The sequence below is a fragment of the Taudactylus pleione genome, unplaced genomic scaffold (assembly GCF_031769625.1).
Source record: "Taudactylus pleione unplaced genomic scaffold, aTauple2 ptg000682l, whole genome shotgun sequence".
NCBI classification, from domain to species: domain Eukaryota; kingdom Metazoa; phylum Chordata; class Amphibia; order Anura; family Myobatrachidae; genus Taudactylus; species Taudactylus pleione.
The window spans coordinates 1,268,902-1,285,134 of NW_028285084.1; the positions used below are offsets into that span (position 1 = coordinate 1,268,902).

At 39.4% G+C, this 16,233-nt stretch overlaps 1 protein-coding gene across 2 annotated transcripts in view; it reads right to left on the bottom strand.

Moving 5' to 3' along the window:
* Positions 1–16,233, bottom strand: part of HNF1B (HNF1 homeobox B) — a 59,478-nt gene that overhangs the window by 32,389 nt on the left and 10,856 nt on the right. The window contains exons 2-4 of one of the 2 annotated variants that reach the window (XM_088455955.1): positions 11,124–11,323; positions 9,295–9,481; positions 5,652–5,896 (exon numbers count right to left, since the gene is read on the bottom strand). In XM_088455955.1, the coding sequence (XP_088312081.1) occupies positions 5,652–5,896; positions 9,295–9,481; positions 11,124–11,323 (632 nt within the window). Of the gene's footprint in view, positions 1–5,651; positions 5,897–9,294; positions 9,560–11,123; positions 11,324–16,233 lie in introns of both variants that reach the window. The other variant, XM_088455954.1, reaches the window with a different exon arrangement.

Consider the following 16,233-nt stretch of genomic DNA (forward strand, 5'->3'; position numbering starts at 1 on the left):
CAAACAACAGCACGATATATCATGTTGGAGGATTGTATCCAATTAATCTTTTCTCCTGTACACACTATGCAATCATCATGTAGATCACTATCAGTTCAGTTGATGTCTTCAGAGGAAAGATTGGACCAATATATCTTGTGGCCTTCCGGTGGAGCATACACACTGCACATTGTGCACCACATCATTAATGACATCTTCCCATCTGACATGCATTACACCAGATGAGAAGATGCGATAAATGATGCACATGAATGCACGATTGTGCTACACACTAGATAATATGTCGTTCCAATTTGCCTCAAAATGGCAAAACGTACAATATATCGTCTAATGTGTACCCGGCTTTTTAAATACAGTTTGACACAAAGCAAAGGGCATCTTGCGGCATTTAAAAATATATATATTTATAGAGTTTAAACATATAGAAAGCTGTGCTTTCTACTGCACAAAATAGTTTCTACTTGTGTTAATGTGAAGTATTCTCAGTTGACCATATGGAATACGGGAAAGTATGGAATTTAGGATATTGAAAGTTCTCTTTACTGGCTAGCTGAGTGCAAGCGATTGACACTTCTGTATTCCGCCCCAATCAGCTGTGAGAGATCCCCTGTAGTTTTTCTCAATAGCCTTAGTATATAGGACTTCCTTGGTCATATGAACATGCAGCCTGCTGTGCATAGAACAAATTTGTTTCCCCACGGAATACAGTCTACCAGCAGTTCTGGAATTTTTACATAAACACTTGTAACGTGTAGCTCTTTCATAAGGAATGTTCTATGCTAATTTACCTTTTATGTCTGCTCTCTGGGTTGCGATTGCTTTAAGTTTTGTCTATACCCATAGAAGATCCTTATTCACTCAGTAATTAATTGTGGTACCTCAACTAGTATGTGTCACCTGCATTACGGTTACTTTTACGATAATTTTTGAATAGTGGTACAGCACAATAATGCCTAATGATAGAGTTTTACCTTCACATTTATTTTCTTTCTTTAGTAGAATCATACATTTTGAATATTTAAATAAAAACCTAGTATTCCATAGATCAGACTATATTTTATTTTCTATCCTGTTAGAAGCCGCATTTATACATGCTAAGCTTCAATGTCACACAAACAAATACCCTGTGCAAATTTCCTTCTTCTATGGAATCTAATCAATGCGCGCACCAGTCTCCAGCTCATTCAATCAATTTTCATGCCGACCTTACGTGACCTCTAATTCTGTAACCATATTATGTTGGTAACCATCACTCCAGTGCGGTGAAACAGAGCCCCAGAATAGGATGCCACTATACCTTCTATATCCTAGGACAGCTCCTGCTGTCTCAGTCTAGTGCCAGTAAAATAAACTACGAGTCCTAGAGGCCTTCTAGATAAAGATAAATGAACACTGGTACAGTAATTGCAGTCCCTTTAAGAAAAAAAATACAAAGGGTGTCATGGTGTGACTGAGTACGCAATGGAAGGATGAGGGCACATCAAAGACTACAAGACTTGTACAAAGCCACAATTTAATTGTCTTAAGTATGCATAAAGGCAACAATGCCATGACAACAGTAGGCTACATGCTGGTGTATTATAGCACATCCAGCGAACAGCACTGAAAACAGCTGACTTTGCTGACAGTCTTACATTTTGGGGCATCCGTCTCAGAGAGCAGAACTTCTCCTCTGTCACTCTTTTATGTGAGACATTCCTGAATTAGGGTCACCTTTTGGTCATCCCATCAAAGTCTCCCAAAAATTGCATTCCCATATTACAGTGTGGCCTACACAATATAAATAAACAAAGTGGCATAAGGAAGTCAACACTATATCTTATTACCAGTCCAAAAATGGGTTGAAAAAACTGAGACATTTGAAAAATTTACACTGTAGGCCTGTCATCATTATCAGAAAGAGAGCAATCATCTGTTCCATCTTTTAGCGGATGCAAACTGCAGTGAAAAACTTTAAGAAATTCTTACTATACACGATGTTTAATAAGCTGGAGAATGAAACATCAGCACAATGACTTTGCATGGCTATACATACATTCCCAATAACGGAAGATTCATAACGTTATTGCTATTAAGATGTCTGCACTGTTGGTTAATAGTTTATGCACTTTAGGTGATAAGAGCAGCATCAGATACTTACATTTATAGTAATGTTTAGGGTGGTAGTAATACAGGAAGAAAAGGACATGCTAACAAGAATGGGAATATAGACAGTTGCAATACAATTCTAATTATAAAAGATTTCCTAGTGCTGCAGTTGTGTGTTACTGGCAAAGTACAAAATGCGTTTTCTCTTGCTCAATCAGCTGTCTGCACATTCCTGTATCTGTAATTATTCTGTATAGTGTGTTTATGATTATTTGCTGAAGGAGAGAGTCTGTGCATTTGTGGCTACATGGTGATGTGTAGGACAATATGTCTACAAAGAGTGCATATGCCTTGTATATACCTATCTACCCATCAGTAAATTGTCTTTGAAAATTTGGTACTTGTGTACTTTACGGAGTCATTGCAGAGCTAACCCAATGAATGTTTAAATGGTACTTGTGTACTTTATGTACACAAGTACCAAAAGTTGTCCCCACCTAAAGAAGAAAGTTGTCCCCTCTCAGGCTCGCTGCGCTCGCCATGCTTCGGGCTCGGTGGCTCACTACGCTCGCCACAAGGTTATATTCCCCCTCTATGCCCACTTTGATGGTATGGAATGATGCTGGGCACTGGCTGATGACATCAGGGTCCTCTCCGTGAAGGGGATTTAGACATTACCATGATTGATAATAATAATGAGTGTAGGAAACTTGGGTTCTCTCTGCAATGAGTCCGTAAAGTACACAAGTACCGAAAATGTATGCAAATGTGAGTAACTATAATTCATGGCTGGAATGTATATCAAAACATAAAATCATATATTGTAGTACATGAATATTTCAAATGAATTTGGCATCCTACATTGATTAGTAAGGTGGGTCTTATGTGTATGGTATAAAGCTAGTCTTACTAGCTCAAAGCTAAGAACACTCTCACTGCACATTCAGGCACCTTCCAATACCTATTTTTAATTTAATAAAGAAATAAAAAATAACTAAAACCAAGCTAACTACAAACAAGCTGCCCGTGATGAGGGTTGTAGTGCACCAAGGCCCACCTAAACAATACTGTTAGTAACATGCTTAGATGTCCCTATCAGATAGCAAAGTGTATCTGGAAATTATTTCACATTGTAATCCCTATGACAATGCCTTCATTTGAGGTTGTAACCTCAAATGATAATAAACATGCATGATTTTGTTTTACTCTAACAATTTGTAGATAATTTAATTTCTAACCCGACATAATATAATATGTTACTCTGTGATAATGTGTCCAACTCTATGCTGCACTGTGAGCATAAATTGCAAAAAGCTGTAGTGTCACCAGTCAAGGATCGCTCCCATATGTTTTACGTAGCGAAAACCAGAATAGGAACAAGAGAGACACAGAACGGCACATCTAAAGCAAACTTGGGAGAAGCATAACTGGACAATAAGACGTATGGGATACAGAGCTTTCTCACAGCAAAGTGTCATTGGTTTCTGTTCCAACACAGGGTTTTATTTGTAATATTTTTCTATACCCTCTGCTCTACTGATAATCTCAGCCCACTTGGGCTCTTATTTGCCCGTAGTGTATGTTCTCTCTATGTCAGTTTCCTCTAAACGTTTCAGGTTTCATTCACCTTCCAATTACATACTGGGAGGTTAATTGTCTTCTAACAAAATGTGGCCTTGGTGTGTATGTTTGCCTGTGGTAAGGAAATTAGTCAGTAAGCTCTACTGGAGCAGGGAGTAGGGTTGCTATCTAATCCATTCATTCTGTCCCTGTCTGACTGGCACCAAGGCAAACATTAACTAAAATTTCTACAATCTCAGCTAAATCTGTTTTTTTTATTCACTTTAATTCCACAAAAATATATTGCTGGGCGTCTGAGCAATAAGGCTTTTTACCCTTTTATAACTATGCCTTCATTGACAACTCAAGTACTCATCTCACCATCTCAGATGTTCCCAATCATCCATCCACAAAACCTGTACAAATCATTTGGGTGCGTACCGTGCAGGGAGTGTGTGCCTGAGCAACTTCCTCAGATTATAGGGTGCTGCACCATATAAAGAACAGCAGTGATAATAATATAAGGTATAATCAGAACAAGAGGCTTAAGACACCAATGCCATTTTCAACATGTATTACATAATATTATTGATATCTAGATTTATGATAACTCTATTAGAGCTACATTAAACATTTGTTCATTTGTCAGCCTCATTTACATTTCATTGCAGACCTACACTGGAGCAAAGTAGTTACATTAGCACACAAATGTTTGAATACATGGGGCAGCTCTTGAGAAAGAGATGTGAGCTGTAACCCTGCTTTGACCCTGTGGTAACCTTTGTGCTTGTCAATGTCTGCTTTCCTTTGTTTGACTTTTTAGTTGGCTTGTGTTTAGATTACAGGTAGAGGGACAATGGGTGCTATCATACAATACCTCCTGCCCTACTGTTCATCATAGCTCTCTTGGGCTCCTAGTCTGGAATCTTATCACCTGGACACATATTATCAACATTGGGATATAGATGCTGCTATGTACCAATTCAACCAATGACATGGATAAATACACCATGAAAAGTATCTGAATACAGAACTGATGTCTACAACATTAATATTGAGCATCCAAAAAGTAAAAATAAATTTTTATAATACTGATCAAAAATGCCATCATCACACATAAATAACAGAAAACGTGCTATAATGACAAAATACGACAACAAAATGGAAGATAGGAATTTGTTTAAAATTAAGCCATTAATTGCTAGCGTAAGTATGAAGACAGGCAGATGACAGGAAGCCTCTTCGAACTCATATAAAGATTTTTTAGGAAATTTCTCTCGTTTCCCATAGGAATAGTTACTCTCAGAAAATGTTGCAGCAATATGTGTCTCAAAAATGTATTTAATTACATATAAAACCAATCATTCATTCAAACACCAATAATTGTTGTGTGTATGGCCAACATTACAAACTGGACCACAGGGATATAAGGATATATTTATCCTTTGAGCCTATCTCTACACGGGTCAACTTTGATCCGTGACATAATTGACAACTTTTTCGATTTTGAAATGTTTGTCAGATAAACACAGTATTTGTGACTGTAACAACGCTGTCTTTTTTATAGAGCTGGCATTTTATGTAGTTATTTTCTCTCCCCTTTGCCAGGCACTTCCTGTTCCCACCACTGACATCATGCACATTCCAAAAATGTGTGCTATGAAATGTACTCTGAGTGGCCTCCTGGAACTGGCAGCATGCCATAGCAGAACATAAAAGGTTAAACAATGTTAAACAAACGCACATTCCAGACAAGCACCACTCCTCCCAAAACACACTAAAATTGGATCATTCATTCCTTTGTCTGTTACCTCGCTTACATCTCCATAAAACATAATCCAGTGGAAAAAAAATGCAAGTGAAAAGATAATAATAGCCCTCAATTATTACATTTAATATAATGTTATGAAAGGAAGTGATTAAAGATGTGTCCACTAGACCAAATCCCATTATTATGAGGCCACACTTGTATTATACAATTCAACTACCTTTTATTTTCTTACCTTGTAACTTGCTTGGGGGAGAAGAACTTGACTGTGTATGGTGTGGAGAGCCATGTGACATTAGTGGATTCATATTGTGTGGATGTGAGGAACCTGTGCTGTAGGCGTCCATAGCTAATTTCTGTCTAAACGCTTCCTCTTTCCTTCTGTTAGCAAACCAATTATAAACACGAACCTCCGTGACCAAATTTGATCCTAAACCATGTGCTTTTGATGGAGATACACCTCGCTGTATACATTCCGCTCTGTAAGCATAAGGTACATCAGTGTTAAATCAGCAAAGGAAACCATTTACGTTGTTTATTCTTCTTTAAATATCAGTACAACATACAGGCATTTATACCTATTTACACAGGATATATACATATATATAAAAATATGACCTGCAGTCAACATTTAAACAATGCAAATATCGTGTAACCCATAGAGCCAAACAAGGGCTGTAAGAGACAAGATTTTGTTTTGCATGTACTGTAGGTCAGCAAAGAACAAATTCTACATACAGTATATGACATGAAACCTGGTGAACCTCAATAGTTCTGCAATCTTAGCAACCCACTTAATTCTAATTGACATTATCTTAGTACAAATAACAAATTATTCCCGGTGCTGTCTAAAACCCTAATTGATAGCAAATATTGAGCCAACTCTGGAATATCATTTTGTTCACGTAATATCATGAGCTATAGTGAGATGAAATGTTTACTATGTTTGTTATTGAATAATTAATATTATAATATCCTTGTCCTGGGTGTTAATAGGAGGAAGAAGACTAATTCATGAAACGTGTCATGATACCACACAGTGAGATTATTATTGAATTCAATGTTTTATTACATTTTTGTTTTAATTTCTTATTGTTTTAAGTCAGTGGGGTAGATTTACTAAAGCTTCTAAAAATGAAAAGTGGTGGTGTTGTCCATAGCAACCAATCAGATTCTGCCTATCTTCCTAGAAAATGATAGACATAATCTGATTGATTGCTATAGGCAACACCTCCACTTTTCATTTTTAAAAGCTTTAATAAATATATCATGTTATTTTATCATTCATTTGTCATTTTGTATATTTTTATACTGTGGGTTTTTTTTAGTGTATGTCATTTTGATCTTATGATACTAATTATTTGTACTGTTGAGCATTTGTACATGTGAGTATATATATATATTTAAAACACAGTAGTTGCTACTGATAATGTTTGTGAAGTATTAGAACCCCATGAGGGATGCGGTCATAATCCCAACCGCAGGGATTCTGGTGCTCAGAATCCCAACACCTGTCAGCCTTATTAACCTACATGTACTCTTGAGGTGCCAACCATACATATGTTGAATTGGTTTGCTCTGGGTTAAAGCACCATTTGTTGTGTACCACATTTCATAAATATGCTGCTATTGGATTCTCACACATTATACAAACGAATTTATACATTTTAGTATAGACACGTGTGCAATGCCGATGTGCTTGGAGGTCAGTGATTATTTTTGCTGCTGCGCGTACGAACAAGGCGCTACTCCAATTGAGACGCATGAGATCAGAAATGTCTTGGAGAAGGGCTGGATGATCCTGGGTGGAGACTTAAACCATACTCTGATTGAAAATCATCACTTTCCATAGGGTTGGTGCAAGTTTCGATGGTTAGGCCGATGGTGTCTAGGCGGTATTACACGCTGAAAGTGATCGTCTCAGTCCTTGCACATTCATGCGCATGGATGTACACCAGGGAAGGACTTTGTAGTGACATTTGCATAAAGTCACAAACAGGTATCAAAGATACAGCTCTAATGGCACAAAAACAACTAATCTAACATCTCCTCTGTTATCTCTGCAGTGACAGAATTAGCAGCATTGATGGAGTATGAAACAATGTGATACACTGTTTTTATCTCCAACACACAATAAATAGACTAGGGGCCAGCTCTAACACTGTTTTCCAATACAATACAATACATTTATCTTATTCTTTATGCTTGATTCAAATCTCAATTTTTGTTTGCCTGGCTAGAGTGTGTCATGTCTGACGCAGATTATATATACACCTGCCAAACAGCAAGCACCTCTGTAAATTGTATTGTAATATTGTGAATGATATTCTTCTAATTAGGGTTATGTTAGAAAATAAACAAAAGGACAATGTTTCTGCCTCCACTGTTGGATGCATTCAGCTGGGAAATCCCAATGCTACGTGGGAAATCCCAATGCTACCATCGACTCACTAGGAAACGTTGTGGATTAGGCAAGGTCAAAGAACTAAAGAGACCCAGGGCCTGATGCTGATTTAGATGCATACTGGATCAAATTCATGCTTAAAAATGCCACATGTAAAGGTAGCATATACTACATTTGTGAATGTCAACATATCGGTTGTCGAAATTCTGACTGTCGACACTCCATCACATGTACAGAAAATATTTTCTGCTAAAACACACATACACATATAATATATGCAGAGATGAATGTACAATCATCCAATCAGAAGCAGTTAGGTACCACTGGCTATCGTCATCATCTTCAGCATGCACAGAATGGTGTTCTTATTCTATGCAAGCACACAAATCCATTTATAGAGTTATTCTTCCATACTCCTGTCCTAGCAGATTTACAATTATTAAAAAAAAAAAACTATTTCCAACATTATTTCCCATCACACAAACTTTGTCTACAATTTTTGGTCGTGATTTATAGGCCTGGGTACCGATATGTGGCCATGCAGTTGTTGGGTACATTACAAAACACAGAGGGTCTGATTCGGAGGTGGACGCAGTGTGAATGCTGCACGCAGTTGGCCGATGCTTTAAGAATGCGCATGTGTCTGAGTTGCACTGCACATGAACCCTGATATTGTTCGTACAGAGTCGTAGAACAAATGTAGGTAGTAGAAATGTAATGGGCAGAGGCGTATTTATAATGGGTGCAGAGTGTGCGGTGCACATGGGCCCCTGGGTCCAGGGGGGCCTGCGCCACACATCTTGCACCCATATTATAATTACCTCTCCCACGTCGGTGTCAGCGCTGTAAAAACGCCTGGAACATGGCTGCCGCGGCCATTTTCCCGTTGTCTTGCGCATGCGCTATAGACTGTGGGCACATTCTAGTGCCCAGAGTCTATCAGTGCGGCACTAGCCGGACTGAGAGGAGGGGGTCTGTGACGAAGACTGCACACGGACCTCCTCCTCTCTTGAAACGCCCCTGGTAAGGAGTGTTCCTGGACACTGACTTGTGTCCAGGAGATATTGTGTCTTATGGGAGTGTCGGCGGTGTGTCGCTGAATGCAGCTACGTACAAAAACACACAGCTGCTCACATAGGAGGCCGTAATCAGATGGAGAAACTGTACCTGGCATAGGGCTGGTGCCAGTTTCAATGGTGCAACCAATGGTAGATCTAAAGATGCACCAGATGGAAATGCAGAGCCTTAAGACACTGCAAGTGGGCGGCTCAGTCCTTGTGCATGCAGACGCATGGATGTACACAAGAGCATTGCAGCGACATAAAGGCACAGACGTGACTGTGGCAAAATATGCAGCTGTGTCTGTTTCCACATCTGAACTAGCCCCATATTGTCACTTCTATATCCTATGCCCATAAAACTGTCTGCCCATATTTGGCTCAGTAGAGGTAAACCACTGGGATTCCCACATTACCTGTTACACTCTTCAACCAAAGCCTCTCTTTCTTCTTTGCTAGGATTCTTTTGTCTCTCATAGGCCTGGTAGAGGATGTGCTGGGACGCAGGACCCCATTTGAAGCGGTTACGTCTCATTTTCTTGTTGGCGGGCTCTGAGCAGGAGTCGTCAGACTGCCCTGTGACTTGAGTTTGTTGGTTAAATTCTGGAAAGAGAAACAGCAGCTGATCCTGACTGCTTTTGTCTGTCATATTTCCTGAACCATGGACTGTCTGGTTGAATTCTGTAAAGAAAGGGGAAAATAATCTAGCCGCTGCAAATGTATATAAAGCAACATAAAGAAATAGGCATATTGTCCTTTTAGATTAACAAGATGGCCTCCAACCTCATTAAGTGTTTTTTGGCGGTTTTGCAATGTCATTTAAACCGGTTTAGTAAATAAACTGCACAGTGTTATTATTGTTACTATTGTATTTTAGATGAGTTATGGAATTATTTAAAATCATATCTTGTTACTACACATATTCTGGATACTAACTTCCTGAGTGCTGTGCTCTGTGGGCTTCATATCATGAAGAATATGTCAAGTTGAAAAACTGCTCGCCAGATCAGATTGGAGGTAAGAATAATGCTACTGTAAGATGTGCTGCATTTTACCTGGTCAATATTAAATCTTGTATATTGGAAATGTTTTACATACTAGGTAATGGTGAATAGATAATTACCAAACATTTATTGTATTACCATGCAACACATTACATAGTAGATTATAAGATTATGAGGTTTAGGGGTGAGCTATTTTAAAGCTCACCCCTAAAGGTTAAGTGAAGAGAGATAAAGTACCAACCAATCAGCTTCTAACTGTCATTTACAGGCTGTGCTAGAAAAATGAAAGTTAGAAGCTGATTGGTTGGTACTTTATCTCTCTAAACTGTTTGATAAATCTCTCCCTAGATCTCCATGGTCCACGGGCACTTGCAGTTAGGACCCATGTTTCCTGAGTCTCCAGTCAAGATTGTTTACACCAAGTAAAAAATTTTATGAAACCAGTACATGCCCAACCTGTTATATCAGCAGCTCATTACAGCTATTAGCAGCTAAAATCTATCAGGATAAGGGTTCGCAATTTATCCCGCTTTATATATATATATATAATCTGTACGGTTATCTAAGAAACTATGACAAACGCAGGTTATCCATAGCAAGCCCTGTCTGCAATGGAATCAAAATAGTGGCCCCTAAACAGGAGCAAATAAATACTCCACCCTGCGCATGTTGTGATACATTTTCATGGCCCAGAGCATGGTAGTCATTGCCACACATACTATATGTAATTTGGTAATTATATAATTACAGTCCAAAAGACTTGGCACCCTTATGTTATCCTTTCATATGTTGTTAGGGTATGTACCCAGGGGGTGTGGTAAAGTGGGCACCAGATCAGATTTTGCTCTAGGGTCACCAGTTCTCAGAGGTCTACAAGAAAATTCCAAACACCACTCCCTTGACTCTTAGAGCCGTGCTTTCACCAGACAGGTCCACCTAATATACAGAGCTGAGCCCAAATTGTCACATGTCTTATAACAGTCTTTTATGTTCATGTAAAGTATGTGACTGGGATCAAGTATAATTGTTGTATGATGTATCATTGCTGCACTGCTAGTTCTTATATTGCTCCCTTTCTATACTTATGTTTTACATTCCTACATGAAGTATTATTCTCAGGAACTATAACTATTCACGATAAGCATGATATGTGAATTAATGATGTATATTCCAATTACCCTTTTTACCCAGGATGCACTGCTAATGTTTGATTTGTCTGGCACATATTCTCGCATACTTACGTCTTAGTATCTCCCTCTGCTTCCGCACGTACCAGGTATATAGAGCAGCACGTTTTTGGGTTTTCATAGGCGTTCCTTTGTTAAGATGTTGGGAAAGGTGTGACTGATTCAGTCCTGTAATATCAACCACTTCTCTTTGGGGAATGTTGTGTTGCTGCATGTATCCTTTTATCATCTTTGCCGCCCGCCATGGATCCTCACTGTAGGGAATGGAAATCAGTAAAGTGAAAACCAAGTCACACATATCACAGTACATCTGATGTCATGAGGGGCAGCCACGGAAATTACATCTGCAATCAATGGATAAAATAAACATTTGTTTGTAAAAGCATTAGAGAGAGAGAGAGAGAGAGAGAGAGAGAGAGAGAGAGAGAGAGAGAGAGAGAGCTCTTCAAAGATACTCTTTTATATATTTGATACAATTGAGACAGATGACAATTAAAATACTTTTTTTCTATTTTTAATTAACAAAAACAAAAATGCCTGAGGCAACAAATGAACTGGCACACCTCAAACAACATGTTTGCTACACTAAAACGTAAATACAAGAATTCACTAATTTCGATGACGTTTGCATATTTTTATTAATTCTTAATTAATTAATAAATAATGTTGGCTCCACAAAACTGCTTCCTGGGGCAGCTGCGTCTGGATGTTTGTGACAGGCACATCTGTGCAGCCCACTAACTAGATGTCTTCATAAATTGTGTCTATTTCCAGGCATACGGATGTGTGTGTGCAATACATCTAGGGTGCAATATATCTAGGGTGCACAAAGCTGTAGAGTGAGCCAGAGCTAAATATTATTTGAAAGTAGCAAGACATTACTTCTACGCAGAATATGGTTGTAGTGGTATGGAAGAAGGCCAAGAATTGGCACTGGCTGTATCTATGTGGAAGGTAGTTAAGCTTCAGGATATCCAAGGTAAGCTGTGAATGTCATCTGAGCATGTACACTATTACACAAACTGATGAAAATGAGTACAAGTGAATGTATACATTTATTGGAACAAGTACTGAGCACATTTTGGTAAGTGAATTTCAAGTCCAAATATTACCAGTATCATGTTCACCTTTATTTGGTGTGTTACAAATTAATTATTTTCAGGGTGAGATGTATCAAACCTTTGTGAGATATAGTGTAAAAGTTGCCTATAGCAACCACTTAGCTTCTGACTGTCATTTTATATACTGTGCTAGATAAATGATAGCTAGAAGCTGATTGGTTAATATGGGTAACTTCTCTGTTTTATCTTTCCAAGTTGTGATACATATCCCCTTCAAGTATTATGCCTGGAAAACGTTCTTACAATGTTTCTGACACTATTATTTACTTCTGTTCTGCACTTAGGGGCCTATTCATCAGCACTAAAATAACGTTTTTAAGGACATTCGAATCTTATCGCATCTGTAGGCAGTGCTGCGCATGCGCTGGTTTTACAGATGTAACAGCGCATGCGCAGCACTGTTTCCAGACGCGATAAGGTAGTGTAGGCAGGGAAAAGTATCTATTTCCTGAAAAGCTGTCATCGCAAAAATGACAGCTTTTCGGAATAGATACTTATGGAGAGGTGGAATGATGAATTCCACCTATAATTAGCTAGAACTCCATGAGAGTTCTAAAGCTAATTATCTCCAGAGAATTTTTACGTTTAATGAATAGGCCCCTTAATCCAATAATTTACCCAACTATTTACAGAAAGTGTCTAAAGAGGCCAGGCCACGCCACCGTCTCCTGTGAATTCACATTCTCAACTCACACCAGACATTAAACTTGATACCAGTTCCATTTTGCTGCAACAGAAGTAGGTCTATACAGATGTTTACACCCAATTATAGGCCTGATTCAGAGATGTACGCAAACTTGATGGTTAACGTAAATCTCCAATGGTTACTGATTGGCGCATGTGCAGGATCTGTACTGTGCTTGTGCCGATCATTGTCTGTGAGATTGCTTGCAGTGTCACCGAGCCCCAGCATGATTGCAGCCGTTTGTAGGCGGGGTAGGCAATGTGGTCCATATTACAAATAACGGTGTTTTGTAGGCATGCCGAGACCAGGGTCTGCACCTTCCGGCACACATTTTCTAGCACCAGCTGTGCACTTCCGGCGGCCAGTCTAAGTAGGCTCAAGCTTACTCAGATGGCCGATGGTCGCAATGGTGATCCAATGGGACGTCTTAGGACGTAGCACGTGCGTACAAAGAAGCAGTGGCTGTGCAACATCGTACAACTATGAATCAGGTGCAATTTTACAGACAGATGTAATATAAGTTACTTGCATTTGATAAACATAAAATGAGCCCCTTTTTTACTTATCCATACAGTACATGCATAATATACATTTGTATGTTCCTTAGCATTAAAGAAAGCAAAGAACTGGAAGTATAACAAACGGCATGTACAATTAATATGAATGTATGTCCTGTGATTGACCTTAGATAATGTCCTTTTACTTCCACCTTGAACATATATTATACATAGTACCAATATCACTGCTAAGTCAAACCACCAGCATCCAGATATAAGTCCTGGGGGGCCTATTCATGATGTTAATTATCAGGGTCTGAACGGCTTGATGAATTTTGTCCCCACACTAGTGTATGGGGACAGCGGGCCATTCCGCAAACAGAAGGTAAGCAGGAGATATCTGTGATATCTCCTGCTTCATCTTCTTAATGAATGACCCGAATACTTAATTGTCACAACTGCAGGTGAACATTGTGCTTTTTCACCTGCTTTTGTGATAATTAAGTGATGATGAATAGGCCCCCTGGTCTTATGGTCTTGTGGTGTTATGGTCTCCAAATCAGCTCACTATATCGGGGGTATATTTACTAACGGTCTATTTTAATCGATATTGATCGAATTTAAATATTGATAAACATCTATCAAAAATCGATCAACATCGATGTTGTGTTTCTGGGGCTAAATCACACATTTACTAATACTTAAAAAACAAAATAAAAATACATTATTTTTAGTAAATGTGTGATTTAGCCCCAGAAAGACCACACCGATGTTGACGCACCTTTTTACTTTAAACTGTATTTCTGTATTTCATTTAAATTCAGGGAATGTTGGTTACAAAATATTGCAATAATTTGTGAAGCCGGCCAACTGCCTTAAAGTCTTCCCTTCTGGCCAGTCCTTAAAATGACTCACAAAAACATGAGAATTGCTCTGCATCACTTGCCACCAGGTATCACACAGATTTTATACACAAACTATGCTAATTTTCATGGGGTTAGGCCTGCCAGCTCAAATATATATATATATATATATATATATATATATATCAAATCTATTGCCTAATGAAAAATGCTTAATTAAAAAAAAAAAAAAAAAAGCAGAATGAGATGGCAAGTATTTATGTCCACAGAGATCAAATTGACGCATTCAGAAAAACAGCAACATATTGACGATTCACTGGTTAGTCAATGACCCTTACTGTTTAAATAATATTAGAAGACCTCAAGACTTATAGATATCATTTAACATGCGCAAACACCTTGTCTTTCTGCATGTATGCATTTTGTCAAAATGCTGATTCATCACATGATAGCTACACGTGTTCCACTTTAAGGGACGCAGTCTGGATATCTACAGTGATACAGTCACGATGTCGACAGTGACTCTGAAAGCCAGCTCTGAGATCCTGGCAAAGTAAAAATACTATCTGCAGCATCTTAACAGTGCGGCCATTAGAACTTTAAAAAATAAAGCTGTAGGAGCATGTTTAAAGTTATAATGCCTGCACAATTAAAATGCTGTAAGTAGCATTTTAACCATGTTGGGATTCTGGTGTCTACAAGGTCACTGTCCACATTGTGATTGTACTCATTCTATACAAACCCCTTTAATACATACTTGACGAATTAATGCAAGTGACCACTCCAGGGGCTGGATGAGCTCTTCACACCATTAATGATTGTCATTAAATAGCATCATCTTGTCCTCTCCCCTTCCTGATGGACCCGCGATTCCTAGTATTATTCTCCACATCCTAGAAATGCGGAGGATGTTGGAGACAGTGCTCGAAGAGGTAATTTAGAGGTGGGGGTATGGAGATTGAATCCCCCCCCTATGGGCCCCTGCTTCCATACCCCATTGTACTTCTACCCCCCTCCCCAACACCCCTCTCACACTTCTCCCTGCCTGCTCCCCTCTCTCACACCTTGCTTTTACTGATTCCCTTTCTCTTTCACCCCCTACAATAGTTAGCCTGCCTCCCTCTGTCTGCCCCTCTCTCTAGTCTCTCTCTCACACCCTCCCCTCTCTCTAATTCCCTCTTACCTGCGCTGCTGGAGTGGAGCCACCGGGATCCTTGGGTCTTCTTCACTGCAGTTTACCTGGCGCCGCTATGAGCCAATGAGAAGCTTCTCATTGGCTGGCGGCTGCGAGCCTTGCGATTGGCTGGCGGCCTCGAGTCTTGCGATTGGCTGGCAGCTGCGAGCCTTGTGATTGGCTGGCAGCCGCACAGTGCGTGGTGCTTACAGTGCAGCCGGGACCAGGTACTTTGTCCCGGCTACATGTCAGCGCCTCCGCTGCCGCGATTGAGATGTGTCCCCTGCGGGATACATCTCTACACATTACTGCCACTGTTTCAGCGCTGGGATCCCATACTGGATCAGGAGTTTCAAGGACCTTCCGGGAGAGTAGGAAAGTATGCTTTTATGATCCTCACAAATGAATGTAACATCATAAATGAAGTATCTTAATGAAAATCAACATTTATAAGAAATTTTACTTTAAAAAGAGGCTGTCCAAGCTAGATAATTTTCTCACAGAAAGCCTCATTTATCAACTCATTTATTGTTATCACTCGTTACTAATCTGATTCCGGGTACACACTAAATGATATGTCTTTCAATCCGGCAGATCGGATGTCATCTTGGGCACATCGGGCAGTGTGTACCCACTATGTTATGATATCGATGCGGGTCCGATGGGCGATATCGTCAGCAGGGACCATGCTGCCAAATGCAGTATGGTCCCCGTCTCCACCTCTCTACAAATCTCTAGACCCACTACTTCATCAAGGTGAATCGTATATTTTCAGTGTTGGACTGAGGCATGAAGGGCCCATCGGGGAATGCAGTGGTAGGTGC